The following is a 22443-nucleotide window of genomic DNA, read 5'->3' as shown; positions in this document are numbered from 1 at the left end:
GTACCTGCATTCCATTAATAGGCAAATTATCTATCACGCCAATGACGACATTACTTCTGATCATGTGTGATATGAAATTTAATTTTACTAAATTTACTTTTTCGACTGACTCTACTCCTTTTATGATAGTCTGGCCAAAGGGGATTACATCCTCGATACCATCGATGGCAGTCTTAGTAATAGGAGACTGATTAGAACCAGTATTACGTAGCCGTTTAATGGGCTGGTACGTGTCTGGGTTAGATTATAATGAGATAAAACCATCTTCTATGAAGGGTTTAAATGAATGTGGGTGTTTTTATGAGTATGCGTAATGTGAGAATTGGGAGTAATTGATGATTTGGTATTAGTATTGTAAAAACATAAGTTCTCTGCGCTGAATTCGATTGTCATTTATTTTTGAAACACCTCTCTGTCGAGTGTGTATTAGTATGACAGATAGAGCAATAGAAAGTTAATTTTGTCTTATTTTGATTATTTGAATATGCATACTTAACTTTCTTATTTCCATTCCTGAATCGTTGTTGGTCTGGTATGTCTCTGTTGGCATCGAACTGACAAGTTCTATCTCTGGCTGGCACTGTTATTGTGATGGCGCTGGGAGGGAATTTGTTCACTGTCCGATCTGTATCACGAATGGAATTCTGGTGGCGCTAAAGGTCATCCATGATGTTTACTAATCCATGGGCACTCTTTGTCCTTGGTAGACCTGCCATTTGAGAGCACAGGTTATCTGGCAAAGAGAAACGGAAATTCTCCATCAGAACCATTTCTTTAAGATCTTGGAATGTTATGCAATTGTTCGTTTTGTACAAGTTGTTAAATTTCCTAGTCTCTAACAAACTCTAAAAAGGTTTGCGAGTCAGGTTTGCGCCAGTTACTAAACTGTTGTCTCTACAGTTCAGGAGATTTTTCGTAGGTGCATAAAATTATGCTTTTTGGCAGATCATATTCCTTGAATAATTCAATTGGGAGAGCCAGATAGACATCTCTAGCTCTGCCCGTCAATTGACTTTGAATAAGAAGTGACCAGTAGAAACGTTTATTCCAGCCGAAAGTAATGGCAATACACTCGAATATGGAAATTAAACTCTCAATGTTATGCTCACTAAAACATGGTAGGAGAGGCAGCAATGTTGGCAGCGACTTCTTAAACTTTCTTTGATGTCGGAGTCGTCTGTCTTATATTGAAATTGACTGTCTTGATTGCTAACAGTAACAGCCGCAGAATGAAAGTGAAAATCTAGGTGATTTAGTATTCTTACTTGTAATTCTGATTTAGTGGGATTGCTATTTAAGGGTATATTATTTTCCTCAACAAAATGTATAAGTTGGTCCTTATTTAAATTTTAAATCCCGGCTAGATCCATTTTCAGGACACGATCTGACTGACTAGACAAACAGACCAGGTCGAGTCGTGGGGTCAAGGTCAAGCCTATGCCAGGTGTCTGCTAACCAAATTTCATGTGCAGCACACAGTAAATCAGCGCTTAACTTATAATACTAGAAAGTGTTATTTTACTCGCTCCTAGTCAAATGATAGGAAATATTACTGGGCTGATAAAATAATCATATTTGGCCTGAGGCAGATGAGTAACAGTCAAATATAATGTAAATAGTAAATAAAAATGTAATGAAACAACAACTTATTGGGCGTCACTGTGACGATCCGGGTGCTCTCGGTTAGTCGATAGAGCCAGATAACCCGAAACGTCAACAAAAGAAAAGAAAAGGGAAAAGACTAGAAGGATAGAAGGAGGGAACTCGTTGTTAAGTTTCCTCGGAGAGGAAGATCAGGCCACTGCACTGGGCCTAGCCTGATCAGAGGGAAGAGAAAGAAGGAGAAAGTCTGTGCTTCACGGTCAGACATTTTTAATGATGAAATAAATGGAGATCAACGTTTACCACCATACCTTTATTAAGGAACTAAATAACATGTATAACACTAAATAGAACGATACAACTCTACTTATCCATTTATCCATTCTCCTAACATCCACGAATAGGGAACACTACAATTCAATAATAAAATGATATAGAACAGGACCGCTGGAAAGTGGTATTCTGTTCAACTCGACATAACTTACAAGGACTCCCCTCTGCTTTCCCGCGCTACGCTTATATAGCCCCAGGCTCGAACCGTGGTAGGCTAAAAGCGGTGTTCAAAATGCCTAGCCCCCTGGGAAGGTACGGTCTACTCTTGGACTCGTTCGGATGATGTCCTAGCAACCATGTTGCCAGCGCATAACATCACTCACTCACTCAACCCTCTCCGAGCCTGCTGGACTTGAGGCGATGCAAGCGATCTCTACCTGGTCCTGTCAGCAGCTATTCTTGGTTATGTCCCTCTCTACGGTCCCCTTGGTGCGGCCTCTTTCCTTGGGGTGTGATTGCAGAGCCTTCCTTATCAGTGTTTCATCAGGTCTGCGATAGACATGCCCCAACCAACCCGAGAAACGATACCCTTGTCCTGGAGATTGGTATATGCATCTCGTAAAGGTTGATGATTTATAATTAATATTGGTTTTGCAAGCAAATGCACCATTATCGTTATAACATTGTGACACGCTTCATTATAATGGAGCACATAACACCCGCCGCCACCATTTCACAAGCACCGTATGAACATGCACATTTACTATAAAATAGAAGAGAATGGGAAAACTGCGACATGCCTCGAAAAACATTAGATATTGAAATACTACTAAAAGCATAATGACAACTCAGTGTTTTATAGTATGTCTTTTGATTGCCTCATCTGCCGTAGTCAAAAAAAAAAAACTTTTTAAAAAAATCATTGGCCAGAAAACTAAGCCAAAATTTGAAAAACACGTTTTTTTCCAGAATACGACAGTCATGTTCTTTACTCAATATTTTTATTTTATTCTCTAAAAATTGTCCCAATTCCCGGTCTGTACCATTAATACATTCAGGAGTCCAAAATTGAAGAAAAAGGTTGTGAAGTTCATTATAAAATACGACAACAAACATCCTTAGCCCCCACCCCCTTCTCTCTCTCTCTCTCTCTCTCTCTCTCTCTCTCTTTCTCTCTCTCTCATTTTTTTCTTTCTTTTATTTTCACGCTCATATACTCTACACGCTCAAAAAGGGAGAAATGGTTATATGTGTGAGTGTGTGTGTGTTTTTATTTTTGTGTGTATGTGTGTGTGTCTGATAGAGAGAGAGAGGGGGAGAGAGAAAGAGAGAGAATGAGAGAGAGGAGAGAGAGAGAGAGAGAGAGAGAGAGAGAGAGAGAGAGAGATGGTATAAATAGGAACCTATTAAGCCAAAAGAGTAAAATGAAAAGCAGTTATAAGATCACCAGTGTTTAAATGAACATTTTACCTAATTAATTTTAACAAATTAACATCACACTTGATAAATATACAGAAGTAAAATTGGATAATAGTTTCTTGTCTATCCAAATATAAACAATGCAAAAGATAATGACATTTTGCAGAAAGTCTTAGATTCTTTGCTAAAGATGACAGATGGAATATAAAATGAAAATGTATGTAGGTGAACGCATCATGACAAATTTTTAAAGAAAATAAAGCAAGCAAATTTTTGAGGAATTATTAATTATAGCAAATTGTGATAGGCAGAAAAATTGTATATAGTGAATTCGTATGTTAGATGGGAATTTTCGTCTCAGGCATCCTCATACAAAACACGTCAAGTAGCTAAAAATCAATAAAAGGGAAATGTTATAAATCCCTATTCAAACCAAAACTTGAGAATGGTTCCTCAAAAGAAATTATGAAAAAGTATCGAGACATTCATTAGATGTGTAAGAAAAGGACTAGACATTGCTGTTGGTAAGATGGTTATCCCATTATTATATTACACAGGCTAAGGCAAAAACAAGGGATGCAATGACATCCTAGAGTCTTATTTGTATTCAGTGATGTGACTGCGCTTGAAAACCACTTTTAGGTCATTTTAGTGGCTTTAAAAAAAAACGAAAATGAAAAGGAAAGGCTGAAAGACCTAACTTTAAACCCACTAAGAAAAAATAAGACAAATGGGACTGGTTCAAATAGAGAACAGAAGATTCTATGTGGTCATCTAACATTTTGCCTATTTGAGTTTATCTACAAGTCTCTTACAGGAACAAGCAACGGATCCCCGCTTTGAATGAGACCCAAAACGATGATTTACAAAGAAAAAAAAATCTCTCAGTTAAGGATATCTGCCAGGACCAAAAAATAATACCGAGCAATGTCAATCCAGAACAAAGAAGAGAGCAACGTGGAATGGGAAAAACAGATATAGGGGTATAGACCGCAGACCAAGATTTTGTTACCGCCCACAATGCGAGATTTTGTTGATATTATTGCACTCATTGCAAAAACATAATCTATGTATTTATGACTAGTAACAGTGTGAGATAAATTTATATCATAGGAATATAATAAGTAAAATGTCACTATTAAAACATTAAGTAAACAAGGAAAAATAGAATTGATGTATTGCCTTCATCTTTATGCAAAAAGTTCAAAACTTGTACCGTGGATTTTACATTCACATTCCCATTCTGAGTTAATTGAGTCTGCAGGGTCCAGATTGACACCTTATGAGCGTTTTTCACTTGCTGCCGGCTGCCATACACTGTCAAAAAGATTTTTCACATTTTCGATCGAAAACACTTTTTCACGCATATCAATTAAAATGACTCCCAATGTATCGAAAAAATAAATACAAAAGTAAAATTCCCTTTATTCTTTTTAAAATGCTTGCTCAATACTGAACTGAGTCAAATTTGGGGGTACTTTTCATTAATGGATATTATGGAGTTGAATGTTTTTTAATTTTTATTTATTGTTTGTTTGTTATTTTATTTGGTCACACTGCGTTTCAAGAATTACACTTTTAAAAATATTTTCCCACAAAATATTTACTTCAAAGTGTTAATATATCGATCGTTTTTGAAAGACTCTTCCACCCAAGATGGAAGATTCGGTTTTTAAGGAAATACGACAAGTTGAGTATCTTTTAAAGGATCAATGTTAAGAAGTAAATGTACTTTGGGCCAAATTTAAAAAAAAATACATTTTGTCAAAGTACAGTAGCATGTCCTCGTGTTTCGAGACTCTTGTCTACTTCTTGTCTTTGGGGGCAGAGACGAACCTTGGGGAGGGAGGAGGGGTGGACGGTGGACGTTCCGATAGCGAGTATAATTTATGGCCCTACCAACGTTTCGATTTTTATAAATCGTATTATTTTTTTATTCTTTGAAGTCATAAAGATCGTAGGTTAATCTCGGTTTAAGTCGCAGCGTCAAATAAACATCGACAATCGCTTTCAACAAAGTTCCACCCCAAATAAATGTCCTCCAGACCTTTATGAGACCCAGCGATCCAAACTCTGGGGATGACATGTTGGGTTGGCAAAAAAAAGTAAGATAAAATCAAATCACTGCCATTGTTTACATTATCACGACTGTCCGAGAGGGGTGGTCATGTCCCCTTCCACTTGGTGTCTATTGGGCCCACTATTCACAACAAGGAGTGGGTCAAGGCTAAGATAATGACATCAATCTCTAGTCCCCGGTAGTATGTGTTTTGGTACATTAAATACCAAATTTCACTCGAAACCGGTGTGAATATATTGGGCAGTGACTACTACTGTAAGAGAAACACCAGTAAAAAAAAAATAATAAAAAAATGGCCAAAACACTTGTCTTTCAAATATCGATCCAATAAAATGTCCTTCATCTGCCAAAAAAGGAAGTCCCAGGTTTGAGATTTTTTGACACGATGAGGGTCAAAATATTTAACATGTGCTTTTTCAGAGAACGTCAGTAGTAGTGCCGCGCTGAGGACCGGTCCAAGGACCGGTCCCACGGTCTTTTAGCTGTGAACCGGGGATCGGTCCCATAGTGGAAGACCGGCGGCGGTCCTCACTTCTTATCACCTTTCAACGGTCTCGCGCCATACTACTTCCCCAGCGATTCGTTGCCTCGGTTGCCTATCTTCCACCAATCACCACCCATCCCACTTAATTAATCGCACCCACCCCCCTTTGCCATACACTAAACGACACAGACGACCATACAGGCAGACGACCACCTCCCTCCACTCCGCAAACCGCCCTTTCGTGTGTGAGATGGGGGGAACAGGAGGCGCACGCCTTGGACGATTCCAGTATACGGGGTAAATTTCAAAATTTACTACACCATAATGATCGCAATGACAATGATCTATGATGAAGGCATGACCCCTCTTCTCTAATGGGTTATTGTTTGAAATGTATGTGACTACTAAAGATGTGTGTGTTTGTGTGTGTGTATGTGTGTGTGTGTGTGTGTGTGTGTGTGTGTGTCGAACCTAGCAAGTAGCAAATCCGATTTTTTGTTTTCTTTTGTCCATCTCTTGTCACCACTCCTTTCTTTCGCATTGTTGTCATTTAAAATAATACAATAATATTAAAATTTCGTTTGGTGTTTTTACTAATCAAATAATATGAGTTTCATTAGTTTCTTCCTTCCAAAAAACCCAGTTATAACGTCTGAATTTTAAAAAAGTCCAATAGAATATTTGGGGACCCGATAGCTCAGTTGATAGAGCACTCTCTTTATACGCAAAGGGCCAGAGATCGATCCTGGGTGCAGTCGAGTTTTTTCTGAATCCCTGTCTACTCAGCAGTGAATGGGTAGCTGAGTTTGTTAGATGTGGCGAAAAGTCACCATCGACCCCTCTTATTACTTATTACCTCATCCACCCCCTCTTATTATAACTTCACGTCTCTCTCTTACTCTTCAATGCTCGCTGCCCTCTAATGTGTGTGTGGGGGGGGGGGAGGGGGGGGTAGGAGTTGCGTGTGTGTATCAACGCCACGAACAACTCGATAAACGCCTTGGGCGATGCCATTATCTCCGTTAATGGGGATAAATTTCAAATTTTATTAAATTATCGAAGTAACAATGAAGTACGGTGAGCAAATAAAGAAGGCATCACCCCTCTTCTCTAATTAGGTTACAATTTGAAATGAGTGTGACTACTCCGTGTGTTTTACTCCTGTAGACCACGGTTTTCATCGTGTAGCGGTCTTTAACGGTTCAAGAATGAACGATCCCACGGTCTCAAAGGTCAAAACGGTTCGAACTTCCAACAGTCTCTCAGGAATGTTCAATGTCGAAAAGGACCGGTCCTGACCGGTCCTTGCGGTTTTCATTTCCCAAGGACCGTAGGACCGTGGTCCTTAAGCTTGCCAAGGACCGCCCCGCACTAGTCAGTAGTATATGAAATGGAAATTTGGTTTCCCATGGCATACATGGAGGATACATGAAAAATGGTGGGAAAACATTGTGAAACTCACTCAGTTAAATTCATCCATTAAATTTGTCCTATATTAGTATTCATGTCCATTTTTGTTTTGTTATATTTATTTCCAAGCCCCATGATAAAATCCTGATCATTGATTAATTTTGAAGAATAAAAACTGACAAAGTGAAATAAAAGATAATATAGTCTTACTTAAAAGTAAATTGTATTTTATAATTAAATCCTTTAAATAGAAATATATTGATCCGACCGAAAACAGGGATCAGAATCTAAAATTAAAAAATCATTAAATTTTGCAAGTCTGCTTTTCCTGCAACATTTAAATTTATCGCTCGTGTTATTTTATGGCGTGCAATTAAAACATAAGTGATACCGGACAGATACAAAGGTAAATGTTAACATCTGCTTTCTGCTGTCGAATCTCACAATATCGTCGTTTTTATTTTCATTTTATTAGCAGATGAAACGGAATTCCATGAGTTCTTCTTTAGAAAACCGTTTAATTCTCTTGTATAGAGATTGTTAATTCAATTTCACCGCCAAGGCATCTGCTTCTTCATTTAATTCAATCAGATAAAAGATATTCTTTTATAATTTTGGTTACGCAACTCTGTCGTACTAAAAAAAACACGTGTTTAAAATTTGGTCCGAAAACTCGTCATTCTAATATCGATCGATTTAAATGACACTCTTAAAGTCGCAGGTTTGAGGGTCATTTAAATCGATCGATATTTGATGAAGGACAAGTTTTCTGGCCAAAAATGTTTAAATACAAGACATTAACTGGTTAAAAGGACCTTCGTTGAAGGTTGAGTTTTCTGTCCAAAATATTAAATAAGTGTTTTTCAGAATTCAGCATAATTTTACTTTGTATAATATCCATAGATGGATTTCTATCAACTTTTAAAGAATTCTCGGGTTACAGCAAGCTTACACCTTGGACACCATGCCATGTAACCACCACCTGAAATCGGTATTTTGTAGGTATATCATCCAGATACAGGATGGCAAATTAAACTTAAAACGGTTAGAAATGTGACCCACCGTCTCAAAACGATATCAAGTCGTGACCTTAAAATGTGATTCTAGAATTAAATTAAAGTGGATTGCAAACTTTGAGTTGACAACAATGTAAGAAATTATAAATATTCTCCACCATATAGAATTGAAATTATCCCCACTTTTCGGATTGGTGACAGATCAATTTTCAGCAACTGATTCATCCTGACATAATGCCGACATGATACCGAGAAAATACCATACAATACCGACATAATACCGAGATAATATCGACATAATACCGACATAATACCGATATATTACCGACATGATACCGACATAATACCGACATACTACCGACATAATACCGACATGTTACCGACATAATTCCCACATAATACCGGCATAATACCGACGTAATACCGACATAATACAGCATTGTGGTGGTTGGTCACATAGATGGAACTTTAGTTTTTGTCCCTCTAAAGCATTTGATTCTTTTTTATTGAACTAAACTAAACCCAAGTCTTACAATTCTGTGTATAAATTCATTTATCAGTACTTGAATCACACCGATATATTACCGTATTAAGATGAGAGGTCGTGTATTATAGATGCTGTGCGCTTGACTAAGAAACTGACAACATTGCCCGTTGGATATATAACGTACAGACACACAAAACTATGTGTAACCTTGAACGTTTATAGTTTGATTGATAGAAGTGAGAAGTAATTATAAAATGCTGGCTAAAAACAATTACAAAAGCTGAGTGACGTCAGTTTCGTTCTATCTATACCTGACTGTTTTCACAAAGAGACGAATGTTAATGCGATACTACTCTTTCCTCCTGACAATGGACAAATGATACAAGAAACATTTGTCTGTTTGAACAAACAATTTGGTGGTGGGGTTCATAATAATTTGAGCCATCCATTCACACACTCACCCACTCAGCCACTCAGCCACTCAGCCACTCAGCTACTTATCCACTCACCGATTAGCCACTCACCCACTCATCCATTCCCCCACTATTTGCATGAAATGATAAAGTGTGTATGGTAAGACGTGAAAATCACGTCCACTATAATGCTATATAATCGTTAGCTGTCGCCTTAACCAGTTAGTGGGCGTACTCTGGAAAACACGTATTAAAATTTGGCCAGGACACTCATATGAGGGTCATTTAAATCGATCGCTATTTGAATGACGAGATTTCTGGCCAATTTTTTAACTACGAGTTTTCCAGGGTAGGACAGTTAACCTGGTTAAAATTAAAACGGTTTTGTGACTGGGTGACACAAGGCTGCTAGAAGTTATGAACGATAAAAGTCATGAACAAAAACCAATATAACAGCTTCGATAAAGAACAAAATACAAATACGGAACCATTCGGGCTAAAATACCTTTCTTCAACCAATAACAAAAACAATAAAACATAAACTGAACGTTCAATACGAGCCGAATCCGAAATACCTAGACCGCAACCTTACATATCAGGTGCATCTCGAAGGAGTTGCCCGGAAGACAGAAAAATGCAACAGTCTTCTGAGGAAGCTGGCGGGATAAAACATGGGATGCTAGTCATTCTGCTATTCACCGCGGAGTAGTGCGCTCCAGCGGGAGACGATTACAAACAACTGGTTTAATAAGATCAAAAAGAGAGGTAATGGTTAATAAAGTCCTTTTGTGTTGCGCATCTACGCTTCTTTTTCCAATAATATTCGATACTTTTCTGGAAGAACCAAATGCAAATTGCACAATCAAGAATACATTTCTGCTACATATGTACTATCATTCCACCCCTCTCATTGGAAAACCCTATCATTTCTTAGTACATGCGTAATCGTTGAATAATGCTTTGAACGCGTTGAATAAAAAATTTGGTTGGTGTGAAATACGATGTAAAAGGCAATTAAAAACTAGACGTCTAGTAGACGTCTATCTAATTAAAAATAATCTTTTTGTGCGCACTAAATCCAACGAATCCAACGTTTTCTTTTTTGGGTCAAAGTGTCATTCAAGCAAATGGATATACAAACCATGGTGAATAGAAGTACAAATACTAGATATACACTTTGACCATACTCGTTATAGTTTTATCGTGCAATAACGCAAACTCGCAAGCGTATAGTTTTATTGGGCATATATAATAACTCGTTAAATTAATACATACAAAGATTCGTATAATATACTCTAAATAAATATATGAACGATAGAGTATATTAGGCAATTGTAAAAACGAAACGTAAATTGAAAACAAAAACCGTATTATTTCAAAACTCAAAATAGTGAGGAGCCTGTCTTGACTGTTACTGTAGTTGGACCGAATAAAGGTGTTTTTATTTTACTTTGAAGTGGGATTGACGATGCACACTTAAACCATCTCTAACACAATTTCCCCCAGGCGGTATACTCAAGTACTTCATTAAATTGCAAATAACATTTTTGTTATCTGTATTGTTTAGAGTTTATTTTTATATAATGCTGTTGTAAAATCAAGTTGTATCAAATTCAATTTATACTAATTGTTGGTCTGTGACCGTGCTTAAATTTAGGCATCCTCCATGTTTATGGAAATAAAAGTGTTCTTAGATCAGGTCGATAAATCCGTGTTTTTCATCGAAGTCTTTTTTTTTCAATGAAAACCGTCAATATTCCTGCCGTACTCTGAAAAAAAACCCCATTTAAAACTTGGCCTGAATACTCGTCCTTAAAATATCGATTGATCGTGCTGTTTTTTCTCTGTCTCTTACACTTGATTCTATTATGATTATCAATGTCTAGATGGTGTTTGATCTGCCTGAAGTATGTATTTCCAATTCAGTTTTTTTAATATACGAGAACAGATGTAACTGATTTGATTCAAGTCTTGTCAGTTTCAAGTCTTATGTAGAGTCCCCCCCCCCCCCTCTGTCCATGGAAAGCACTTTATTTCGTTTTGGCATTTACTGATGATCCAGATCATCTTGGACAAATCGTCTCAAAACGACGTTATGTTTAGTATTGAATTATAATCTAAACATACAATATTTGACTTAAAATACATGCTTGAATTGAGCTTAGTTTCTTAAGCTTTAAAACAAAACAAAACAGACAACTGAAAAAAAAAAAAAAAAAAAAAAAAAAACAAGAACAAAACAAATAAAAATACAAACCCCTAAATGTTGTAAATCTGATCGTTTTGACTTTATACTTACTTCTCTTCATCAAGTTCATTCCAGTCACATTGGCGTGGTGAGTCACTCAGTTTGTCATTGAAAATACATAATTTTTCAGGACTCCTTCCTGATGGTTGTGACCTCATAATTGTGTTGTTGTTATTGTTAACTTTACTACTTGGAGCTTTTCCCTATTCGCTTCTATTCAAGTTCTAATACGTTTAAAGAGGTAAGATTAGTTAAGAGTATAAGCGAATAGTGCCATTGCAAACTACATGATGGATGCGATAAACTCAAATAAATTGTAGGAAGCATTTAATCAGCCACATAAAATACCTAATCTAGGATGTAATGACATAAGTATGCTTATAGGGTGGGGAGATTATACTTTATAGACCGTCTATATGGTACTTCAGTGACGCGATTATGAGGGTTTGAAAAATAATGTTACAAGAAGACACAGAAAATCTTCTTATTTGCTATTTGATATCCTTAATGTCAGGCTTATTGACCTCTAGTGTTAATTGGGCCGACCAACGGATCCTGCCTCTATCTTAAATAATTTAAAGACGCAAGTGACGCTAATGTATACTGTGTTATGTCAAATGTCAGCAAATCCAGGTTTAACGAGTTACCTGCCATACTCTGGAATAACGTATTTAATCATTGGACCAGAACACTCGTCCTTCAAATTTAAATCCATCTATATTTGAAAGACAAGTTTTCTGGCCAAATTTTTAAATAGTGTCTTCCCAGAGTACGACAGGTAACTCGTTAATACAACACTTATACAACAGTTTTATCTTTTGATGACAGAGCAACGTCTACCAGCCGTATTCTTATTTTTATCCTGTTATTATTTCATATTTGGTAGTAAATATTTCTAAATTTCCTCTAACAAAACGATTCTCCCTGTCTTTTCCACATTGGCTACCAATTAAAGTTGTGTCCATTTTGCTCTAAAATCCACTGCATTTAATCTCCAGCATCAAGGTCAAACAAAGTTCTCAATGGCTCACAATTTCAAATATATTTTGTTATTTGCTACTTTATGGGATGAATGTGTTCCATTTTGGAAATTCGTAATTCAAAATGAGATGAAATAATATATAATGATCATACCCTAGATACCGATATGACAGAAAATGCTGGAATTTTATTGCAAAAGGCATAAAAGCAATATAGGTTTCAAAGGTTGATCAAAGGTGTAGCAAATTTTAATAAAATAAACTTTCTTCCCCTTCAGACTTACCCGGATAAATGCACTGATCCTCAATCTGTGTGTGGCCGACCTGATGGTGATTTGCTTTTCCTCAGTCAGCCAGCTGGTATGGGAGTACATGTCCCGACGGTGGATTGCAGGCGATGTCATGTGTCGTCTTGTCAAGATGCTTCAGATCTTTGGAATCTGTGCCAGTACCAATATGTTGGTTGTCATTGCGGTGGATCGACACCAAGCCATTACGGCGCCGCTTCGTAAACAGTTCTCGGTATGATGTCAAACTCTTTGCATTGTATTAAAAATTAAAATAAAATAAAATAAAATAAAATTCGCTTCATTCATCCCATATGGGAAATTTGTCTCTAGGGTCTATTCCAAGGGAAGACTGGAATAACCCAGGCTTCAGCCGCAATGCAGCGCCGCAAATTGAGCTAGGTCGAGGTGACTTGCTCAAGGCCACACAGCGCGGCGGGTAATCGAACTCGGGTACGAAGCAAAGACCTACCGCTGAGCCACGCGACCCCTGATTGATATGGAACTATTCTTCTCCTGACGGATTTATTTCGGGTGAACATGACGCTTACATTTTGATTTTATGCCTATCTCCTGGTATTTCAATTATCAGAGCCAGTTCTCAAAACAGAATATTCAGGATACTGAAAACTGAATTTAGAAATAAATGATGATAAATACGAATTTGGAGTTTTTGCAAAAAAACGTGTAATTATTTCCTCAAGACAGTAACCTCAAGTGCCAAATGTTCATTCCATGACCTCGCTAATACCGGCTTATTAACGCTGTAATATTTATATATATATATATATATATATATATATATATATATATATATATATATATATATTTATGAGGGTTGGTGGATACTTGTAGGTACGAAAGTGCTCGATAATGGTGGTTAGAGCTAATCTATAATGTCTCGGCAAAAAAAATAAAATAAAAATGTGAGTGAAAATTTACATTATATATATATATATATATATATATATATATATATATATATATATATATATATATATATATATATATATATATATATATTGTGATCATTCGTCCCAAGATGATGTTATATCAGGGAATATTTTTTTTACTTTACTTACATATCTATTGTAAGCTAAAGGTCCCAACATTGGTTAGGCCTAAGTGCTCATGAAAATCTGGTGAAAGGCACTGGCGGATATTTGAAGTGTCAATAGAAAAATATAAAGAACGTCTAACAGACGACAAGTAGTGTATGAAATGGAAATATAGTTCCATGTGATCTGGTAGGGGAATGCTTGAAACATTTAATTAAACAAAAATGCATGTGAAGCGCATTGAGCATGTTAAATCCATGGCAATGGGTTACAGGAATGTTTATTTTATCTTGTTTATTGTTTGAATGCCTTCGATGAGGAGAGTACGTTTTCTTACTTCAACTTCTGTAAATAGTGCAGCTCGAAGCTCAAAGAAATAAATCTAAGCTTCAATTTAATATACGAAAACAGATATAATGGACAGACGTTTCCGGTTTCCCTTTTATCAACAAAACAGGATGAATGAAACACTACAGACGAATAATGTTTTTGTTTATTCATCTTAACAACGCCACTACCACATAATCTCATTCGTCTGTAGCATTTCATTCATCCTGTTTTGATGATAAAGGGGAAACCCGAAACGTCCATTTTATCTGTTTTCATATATTAAACTGAAGCTTACATTCATTTTCACATTGTTATTTATTACTTCAACTTCGAAAACCTCCAATTTTCTTTTATTAATCAGGTTAATTTTCCACATCTATCTCTAGTTCATAATAAAAAATCTGAAGGAAATCATCACTTTTTATTCCAAATATCCGATGTTTACAAAAATAACCATTTCAAATTTTCAAAAACATTGCAGAGGTAAACTATGAATGTCATAAGTAGCTATTTATTCAAAGACATTTATCACATTGAACATGGCTAATATTATAACCACTTAATGGGTGAGAGACAGATGTAAATTCGAGGGTATTTCTTTTTTACGAAACCTGCCGAAACCCACCGATACCCGACGAAACCCGACAAAGTTATGGGAAGTGGGCAGCAGTGGGGAGTGAACCAGGGACTATGGGAAGAGGATGTCAAAGGGAAATGAACATGTGACGATGGGTGACGGATACCAGTGGGAATTGAGGCCGCAGTGGGGCACTCCCAAGGAACTGAGGGAAGTCGCTTCCAATTGGGAATGAACCTGGGGCTAGGAGAGGATGATACAAGTGGAGAGTTAAGCCGGGAATATGGGAGGTATACACCAGTGGTGAGTAAACCCAGAAGAGTACTTTTTACCCGAAACCTTCCAATGCCGTCCAAAGTTATAGGAAATGTGCAGCAGTGGTGATTGAACTAGGGAAGTGGAAACCAGTTGGGAGTGAACCTAGGACTATATAATAATAATAATAATAATAATAATAATAATAATAATAATAATAATAATACTAATAATAATAATAATAATAATAATAATAATAATAATAATAATAATAATAATGATAATAATAATAATAATAATAATAATAATAATAATAATAATAATAATAATAATAATAATAATAATAATAATAATAATAATAAATGTACATTTATATAGCGGTTATGCCGAAGCTTCGTAGCGCTTCACATAACATATTTACACATAAATACACAAATGTATTCCAGACTATGGAAGGATATTAGAGGGAAATGAACATGGGACTATGGGAGAACGATACCAGTGGAAATTGAAGACGGACTATGGGAGGTGGGCACCAGGGGCTAATGAACCTGTGACTACCAGAGGATGATGCCAAAGGAGAGTTCAGGAATATGGAGTTTTCTCAAGTTTCAATATTCACTATCTATTAAAAATTGTTGCAGTTCTTTTGAACGAAACTGCTATCCCACACCTCGCGGGGTCCAAGGAATGAGAGGTTTTGCCAAGATGAGAGTCATTTAAATCCATCGATATTAGAAGGACGAATTTTATGGCCAAAATTTTAAATACATGTCTTTCCAGAGTACGGCAGTCATCTTGTTACTAAACAAAATTCACTCTCAGCAGTGAGGGCATCTTGTTTAACACAGTTTGTTACACGAAAGAACTCTCATTAGAAAGTGCTATGAGTCAGCTTTTTACAGTGAGTATTCAATAGCTGACATAACAGAGATATGTATTATAAATGAATACTGATTTTTATATTATTTGACTCAGTTTCGAATATCTAGCTCGTCTTTTGTGTATTTCTTTGAGAGAAAAAGGTGTATTTATTGTAAAGACCATTAATAATGTATTACATTTTTGTATGTGTTTAGAAATAACCCTAACACTTTAATATAATATGTATGGATATGTGTTAGAAATGTCCAAATTATACGGTCTTAGAAGTCCTATGGGTACTATAATCACAAAACTGCCAGCGAGTCCCACAAGTCATATAAAATGAATATTCAAGTTGTCTTGGCCCCCTGTGATTCTATTTCGGCTATTTCAAATACATGGCCATAAAAATATTCTCAGATTGAATCTGGCGATGAAAGCTGAATTTCTTATTGGTTTCACATAAACACTGTAGTGTTAGCAATGGTAATGATTATGACGGTGATGAAGAGGATGATGATGATGATAATGATGATGATGATGATGATGATGATGATGATGATGATGATGATGATGATGATGATGATGATGATGATGATGATGATGATGATGATGATGTAGGTGGTGGTAGTGGTGGTAGTAGTGGTGGCAATGGTGTTGACAATGTCAATAATATGATGCTGGTTATGATGATGATGATGATGATGATGATGATGATGATGATGATGATGATGATGATGATGATGATGATGATGATGATGATGATGATCATCATCATCATCATCATCATCATCATCATCATCATCATCATCATTACCACCACCACAACCACCAACACCACCACCACTACTAGCACCACCGCCGCTGCCACCACCATCACCACCACCACCACCACCACCATGATCATCATCATCATCATCATCATCATCATCATCATCATCACATCATCATCATCATCATCATCATCATCATCATCATCATCATCATCATCATCATCATCACCATCATCATCATCATCATCATCATCATCATCATCATTACCACCACCACAACCACCATCACCGCCGGCGCCATCGCAATTATTTTAACAATAATAAACCTTTATTGCCCTCAGGATGGCAAGTTTTCACTTGATCGTTGCTTTTTGAATAAGCATGCCAATTACGATGCATCCAAGTCAAATTATATTAGCATACAGGTTGGCATTACAAATACATATAAACTTTCAGACACTTGATAATTTAGATTTTAAAATCATTTCTAGATATTCTATTACAAATATTATTATGTGAACTAAGCACTTGTGTTATTGCAATAAATCTAAATCTCTATTTTAACCAATAAAGAGACTTTTGCTGTAAAATCCCCCACCCCTCTCCCCGAGCATATTGACAATTCTCAACTTTCGATAAAGAGAGATTTTAAAAACAATTTACATTCAGTGATTCGCTCCGATGTTCTCGTAATACCAAACTGAGGTGGCGGATTTCATTAACATGATTGCGGTAGTTAAATCGTAAGGTTTCTCGACTCACAGAATCACACGCAACCGAATCTGATAAGACTCTGTGTAGAGTCGATTACTATCTGAGCCCATTTTCCACGGGGCAGACGGTGCTAGATGGTAACAGCTGATGAGAAATACAGGTAATGGAGAACTGCCAGATGAAAAGAGAGACCACCTGGGATCCAAATGATTCAGGACCCTCCATCTGGCTGAAAGATATATATATATATATATATATATATATATATATATATATATATATATATATATATATATATAGAGAGAGAGAGAGAGAGAGAGAGAGAGAGAGAGAATCAGCGAGCGGTCGCACTAGCCACTGAGCCACACAATAAAGTTGAAAGCCATATATCTGTAATATGCGGTGTTATTTTAAAGACATGAATAATAGAATGCTTACAAATTTCTCGAATTATCTCTCTTTTCTCAGGTTTTGGCCCTTGTTTCGGTTGGATGGGGCGTAGCCCTGCTGTGCTCCGTACCTATACTGTTCGTTTTCCACGTGAAATATGACAACAAAAGAAATATGACGATGTGTGAAAATACTTTTAGAGATAAAGAACGCATCCATCGACAGGCTTTCTTGACGTATGCGGCACTAGTTAATTTTCTGTTCCCGTTCATCATCCTATGCGTCTGTTATATTCGCATTTTTCTAAAAATTTCAAGGAAGGCATCGGAGTGTCATAAAGCAAAGCGACAGACCTTCAAACCAGGAAAGATTCACCTTACCAGCAACACAACATCTACAACTCTCCACAATGCCAAGCTGAAGACCCTTAAAATGATGGTTGTGATTGTGGTTTGCTTCATCCTTTGCGGCATGCCCTATTTCGTTGCAGAGATGGTGATGTCTTATGGCGACCACAACGATATCTCACATGATGTTTATGCGATTCTTGGAGGTATTGCAGTGGCTAACTCTACCGTAAACCCATTTATTGTTCTGCATTTCAGCGTCAATTATCAATGTTTGAAGAATTTTAAGCTTTGTCCGGCCAGGACAGGCCCAAACAATCGTCAACTCATGTACAATGGCAGCATCAGATCACGTGAAAATTCTTCAGCACTTATCTCGAGGACGCCTGTCAGTATGGAGTCTTCGGAAATGACAACCTCGAGTTGCGCAATCGGTGGTAGAAATAAACGATCCCCTAGATTACATTGGAGAGAAGACAACCTCCATTGACTGGATCATGTACATTTCATGATTGTTTGGTATTTGTTGAAGACCGATCAAATTGCTAATCCAAAGTGTGTTGTATCCATATTGTCAACGTGTTAATGTAGTTATTAATGTCATATAATTTTGTTCGATATCAATTAATGTCAGATTACAACCTGAAGTTTATGAATGCTACCAGTTTTGTCACGCATAACCTGACATTGCAATACTTAAACGTTTATAAATCACGATGGATAAACTAGCAAAGTATTAAGGATTTCTATCTCAATTAGATTTGTAATGTTTGATGTGCACATAATTTGATAACCGAGCCAAATCACGGGCTTGTTTTGTTGTTATTTACAATATTATTCGTTGGTTTGAGTGTATATTCACTACAACAATGGGCCAATAACAATTTGAGTACTAGCGCAGCGATCCCAAGGTCGCATTGCGATTGAGAGCTTGTTCGGAACCCTCTACGTAAGAGTGCAAGAATGTTGTAGTATGGGTCTATAGGATCCATTGCTTACGTAGGGTTCTAATACACTTCAACAGTCGTAACGTCACTTCCTTCGTAACGACGCATGGTGACTTAGTAACTGGCTTTAAACTATCGGAACAATGGCGGACACCCTAATGAACTATTTCTCAGACGAGCATAAAAGCGTATCCAGAGGGAAAAAAACCCATTATAAATATGATCATGTTTTGACTTTTACACATTCTAATCACAAGACAAATGAAAAGTTCTAGCCAGCATGAAGAATAAAAAGTACCGATTTTCTTTGTTTAGAACCATGATGGCCGCTGTTGCTGGGCGACGTGACATCAGACTATTGAATCCAATTATCAACATCTGCATGTGGATTTCCTCTACAGGGCTCTGATTCATGGAGCGGGACTACGACGATAGTCCTAGACTAAATCCGTTGTCTCAGACTAAAAGGCGTTGTAAGATATTCATGAAGCCGGACTACGCGAAGTCTCAGACTAAACGAGGGACTAAACGGTGAAATTTACACCCGCGATTTAGCAGGTGTAAATATCGTAGTCTGAGACTAAATTTCAAAATCATAATATGTGCTATACGCTGGTGGGAGTAATTGTACTGCGATTAGAACAAGGCTACCCGACAGTTTTTGATTTTATTTTTATTTATTTATTTTTTTATTTCTATTTTTTTTTTTGGTTTTGTTTTATTTTATTTTATTTTCTCGAAGATTCAACAATCGCACATACACTCCTCATCTTGTCCATTCCAAACACTTTCCGGTACACACGTTTCATAGTAACTACTACTACTGTTATCATATACACTACTACTACTACTACTACTACTACTTCACTATTACATACCATACTACTACTACTACTACTTACTTACTACACTACTACTACTACTACCACTATTACTACTACTAACATACTACTACTACTACTACTACTACTACCACTACTACTACTACTACCACTACTACTACTACTACTACTACTACTACTACTACTACTACTACATACTACTACTACTAAACTACTACTACACTACTACTACTACTACTACCTACTACTACTACTACTACTACTACTACTACCACTACTACTACCACTACTACTACTACCACTACTACTACTACTACTACTACTACTACTACTACCACTACACTAATACAACACTACTAACTACACTACTACTACTACTACTACTACTACTACTGCTACTACTACTACTACTACTACTACTACTACTACTACTACTACTACTACTACTACTACTACTACTACTACTACTACTGCTATTACATTTCTATTATGTCTTTTATCGCCCATTATTTTTTTTTTTCTAGAAACTTCACGTCTCTCACTGGCCTCATCATTTCTATCACACCACGCTAACGATTCGTTCACACTCCAACCATCGTTGAGTACAGACGATGCAATTTCTTCTTATTTGTTTTCAACGTTTATTAGTTTATTGTTGTGCTGACGAAGGGTTTGTACCCGAAACGCCCATTGTCTGTATTGTTTCCACCGCTTCCTATCCATCTTCACTCTTTCGTTAGTATTTTCGGACCCCATGCTTCAGGCAGCGCCCACCGCTCTCGACTTAGAACAATGCTACACCGTTGATAAGAATCATTTAAGTGCCATCGTTATTTATATTTACTAAAAACATTACACACACACACATTATCAAACAATTTTTACACCCTTAAACTTGTCTCACACCATTTTTATTTGTGGGGCAAAAACAAAACAAAAAACAACAAAAAAAAAAAAACGATCAAAACAAACACGAAGAAGAAATAGATATGATTTCTGTGCCACTTCGTATGACGCATGCGCAGCTGGAAAAATAACACATTTCTATGACGTTTTGTGATACGTTTCCGAGGAATCCCCAGTTAAAAATAGATTGACCTCTGTAGTCTGAGACTTCGCACACGTAGTCCGAAACATGATAGTCAGGGACAAAGTCTGACCCCATGAATAGCTTACTTTCCGTAGTCTCTGACTTCCCAAAGTCTGAGACTACAAAGTCTCAGACTTTGCTTTAGTCTGAGACTACCATAGTCCCGCTCCATGTATCAGACCCCAGGGGTCTGATTCATGGAGCGGGAGTACGACGATAGTCCTAGACTAAATCCGTTGTCTCAGACTGAAAGGCGTTGTAAGATATTCATGAAGCTGGACTACGCGAAGTCTTAGACTAAACGAGGGACTAAACGGGTGAAATTTACACCCGCGATTTAGCAGGCGTAAATATCGTAGTCTGGGACTAAATTTCAAGATCATAATATGTCCCCTACGCTGAGGGAAGTAATTGTACAGCGATTAAAACAAGAATACCCGACAGTTTTTGATTTTATATTTATTTTTATTTATTTATTTATTTATTTTTTGGTTTTGTTTATTTTCTTTTCTTTACTTTTCTCGAAGATTCGACAATCGCACATACACTCCTCATCTTGCCCATTCAAAACACTCTGCAGGGACTCCTCCTCCCCCCCCCCCCCCAACACACAGTTTCATAGTAACTTCCTCCTCCTCCTCCTCCTCCTCCTCCTCCTCCTACTACTACTACTACTACTACTACTGCTAATACTACTACTACTACTACTACTACTACTACTACTACTACTACTACTACTACTACTACTACTACTACTACTACTACTACTGTTGCTGCTGCTACTTTCACTATTATCATTACTCCTACTACTACTACTACTACAACTACTACTACCACTACTACTACTTCTACTACTACTACTACGACTACTGCTACTACTACTACAACTTCTACAACAACAACAACAACTACTACTACTACTACTACCTAGTACTACTACTACTACTACTACTACTACTACTACTACTACTACTACTACTACGACTACTACTATTACATTTCTTTTATGTCTTTTATCGTCCATTTTTTTCTAGAAATTTCACGTCTCTCATGCACTGGCCTCATCATTTCTATCTCACCGCGCTAACGATTCGTTCACACTCCAACCATCGTTGAGTACAGACGATGCAATTTATACTGCATTTCATCTTATTTGTTTTCAACGTTTATTTGTTTATTGTTGTGCCGACGAAGGGTTTGTACCCGAAACGCCCATTGTCTGTATTGTTTCCACCGATTCCTCTCCATCATCACTCTTTCGTTAGTATTTTCGGAACCCCATGCTTCAGGCAGCGCCCACCGCTCTCTACTTAGAACAATGCTACACCGTGGATAGGAATCATTTAAGTGCCATCGTTATTTATATTTACTAAAAACATTACACACACACACATTCTCAAACAATTTTACACCCTTAAACTTGTCTCACACTATTTTTATTTGTGGGGAAAAAACAACAACAAAACAAAACAAAAAAAAACCCGATCAAAACAAACACGAAGAAGAAATAGATATGATTTCTGTGCCTCTTCGTATGACGCATGCGCAGCTGGAAAA

At 36.9% G+C, this 22443-nt stretch overlaps 1 protein-coding gene across 1 annotated transcript in view; it reads left to right on the top strand.

Moving 5' to 3' along the window:
• LOC144965491 (arg8-vasotocin receptor-like) overlaps positions 1-20754 on the top strand; it is a 46246-nt gene extending 25492 nt beyond the window's left edge. Inside the window, exons 3-4 of the mRNA XM_078900882.1 lie at positions 12691-12934; positions 17739-20754. Coding sequence (XP_078757008.1) covers positions 12691-12934; positions 17739-18497 — 1003 coding nt within the window. The 3' untranslated portion in view covers positions 18498-20754. The remainder of the gene's footprint in view (positions 1-12690; positions 12935-17738) is intronic.
• The last annotated feature ends 1689 nt before the right edge of the window (positions 20755-22443 follow it).

Source organism: Berghia stephanieae, chromosome 2, assembly GCF_034508935.2.
Source record: "Berghia stephanieae isolate SIO BIC M18660-M18661 chromosome 2, UCSD_Bste_1.3, whole genome shotgun sequence".
Classification (NCBI taxonomy): domain Eukaryota; kingdom Metazoa; phylum Mollusca; class Gastropoda; order Nudibranchia; family Aeolidiidae; genus Berghia; species Berghia stephanieae.
This window is presented reverse-complemented; position numbering and strand designations above follow the sequence as displayed.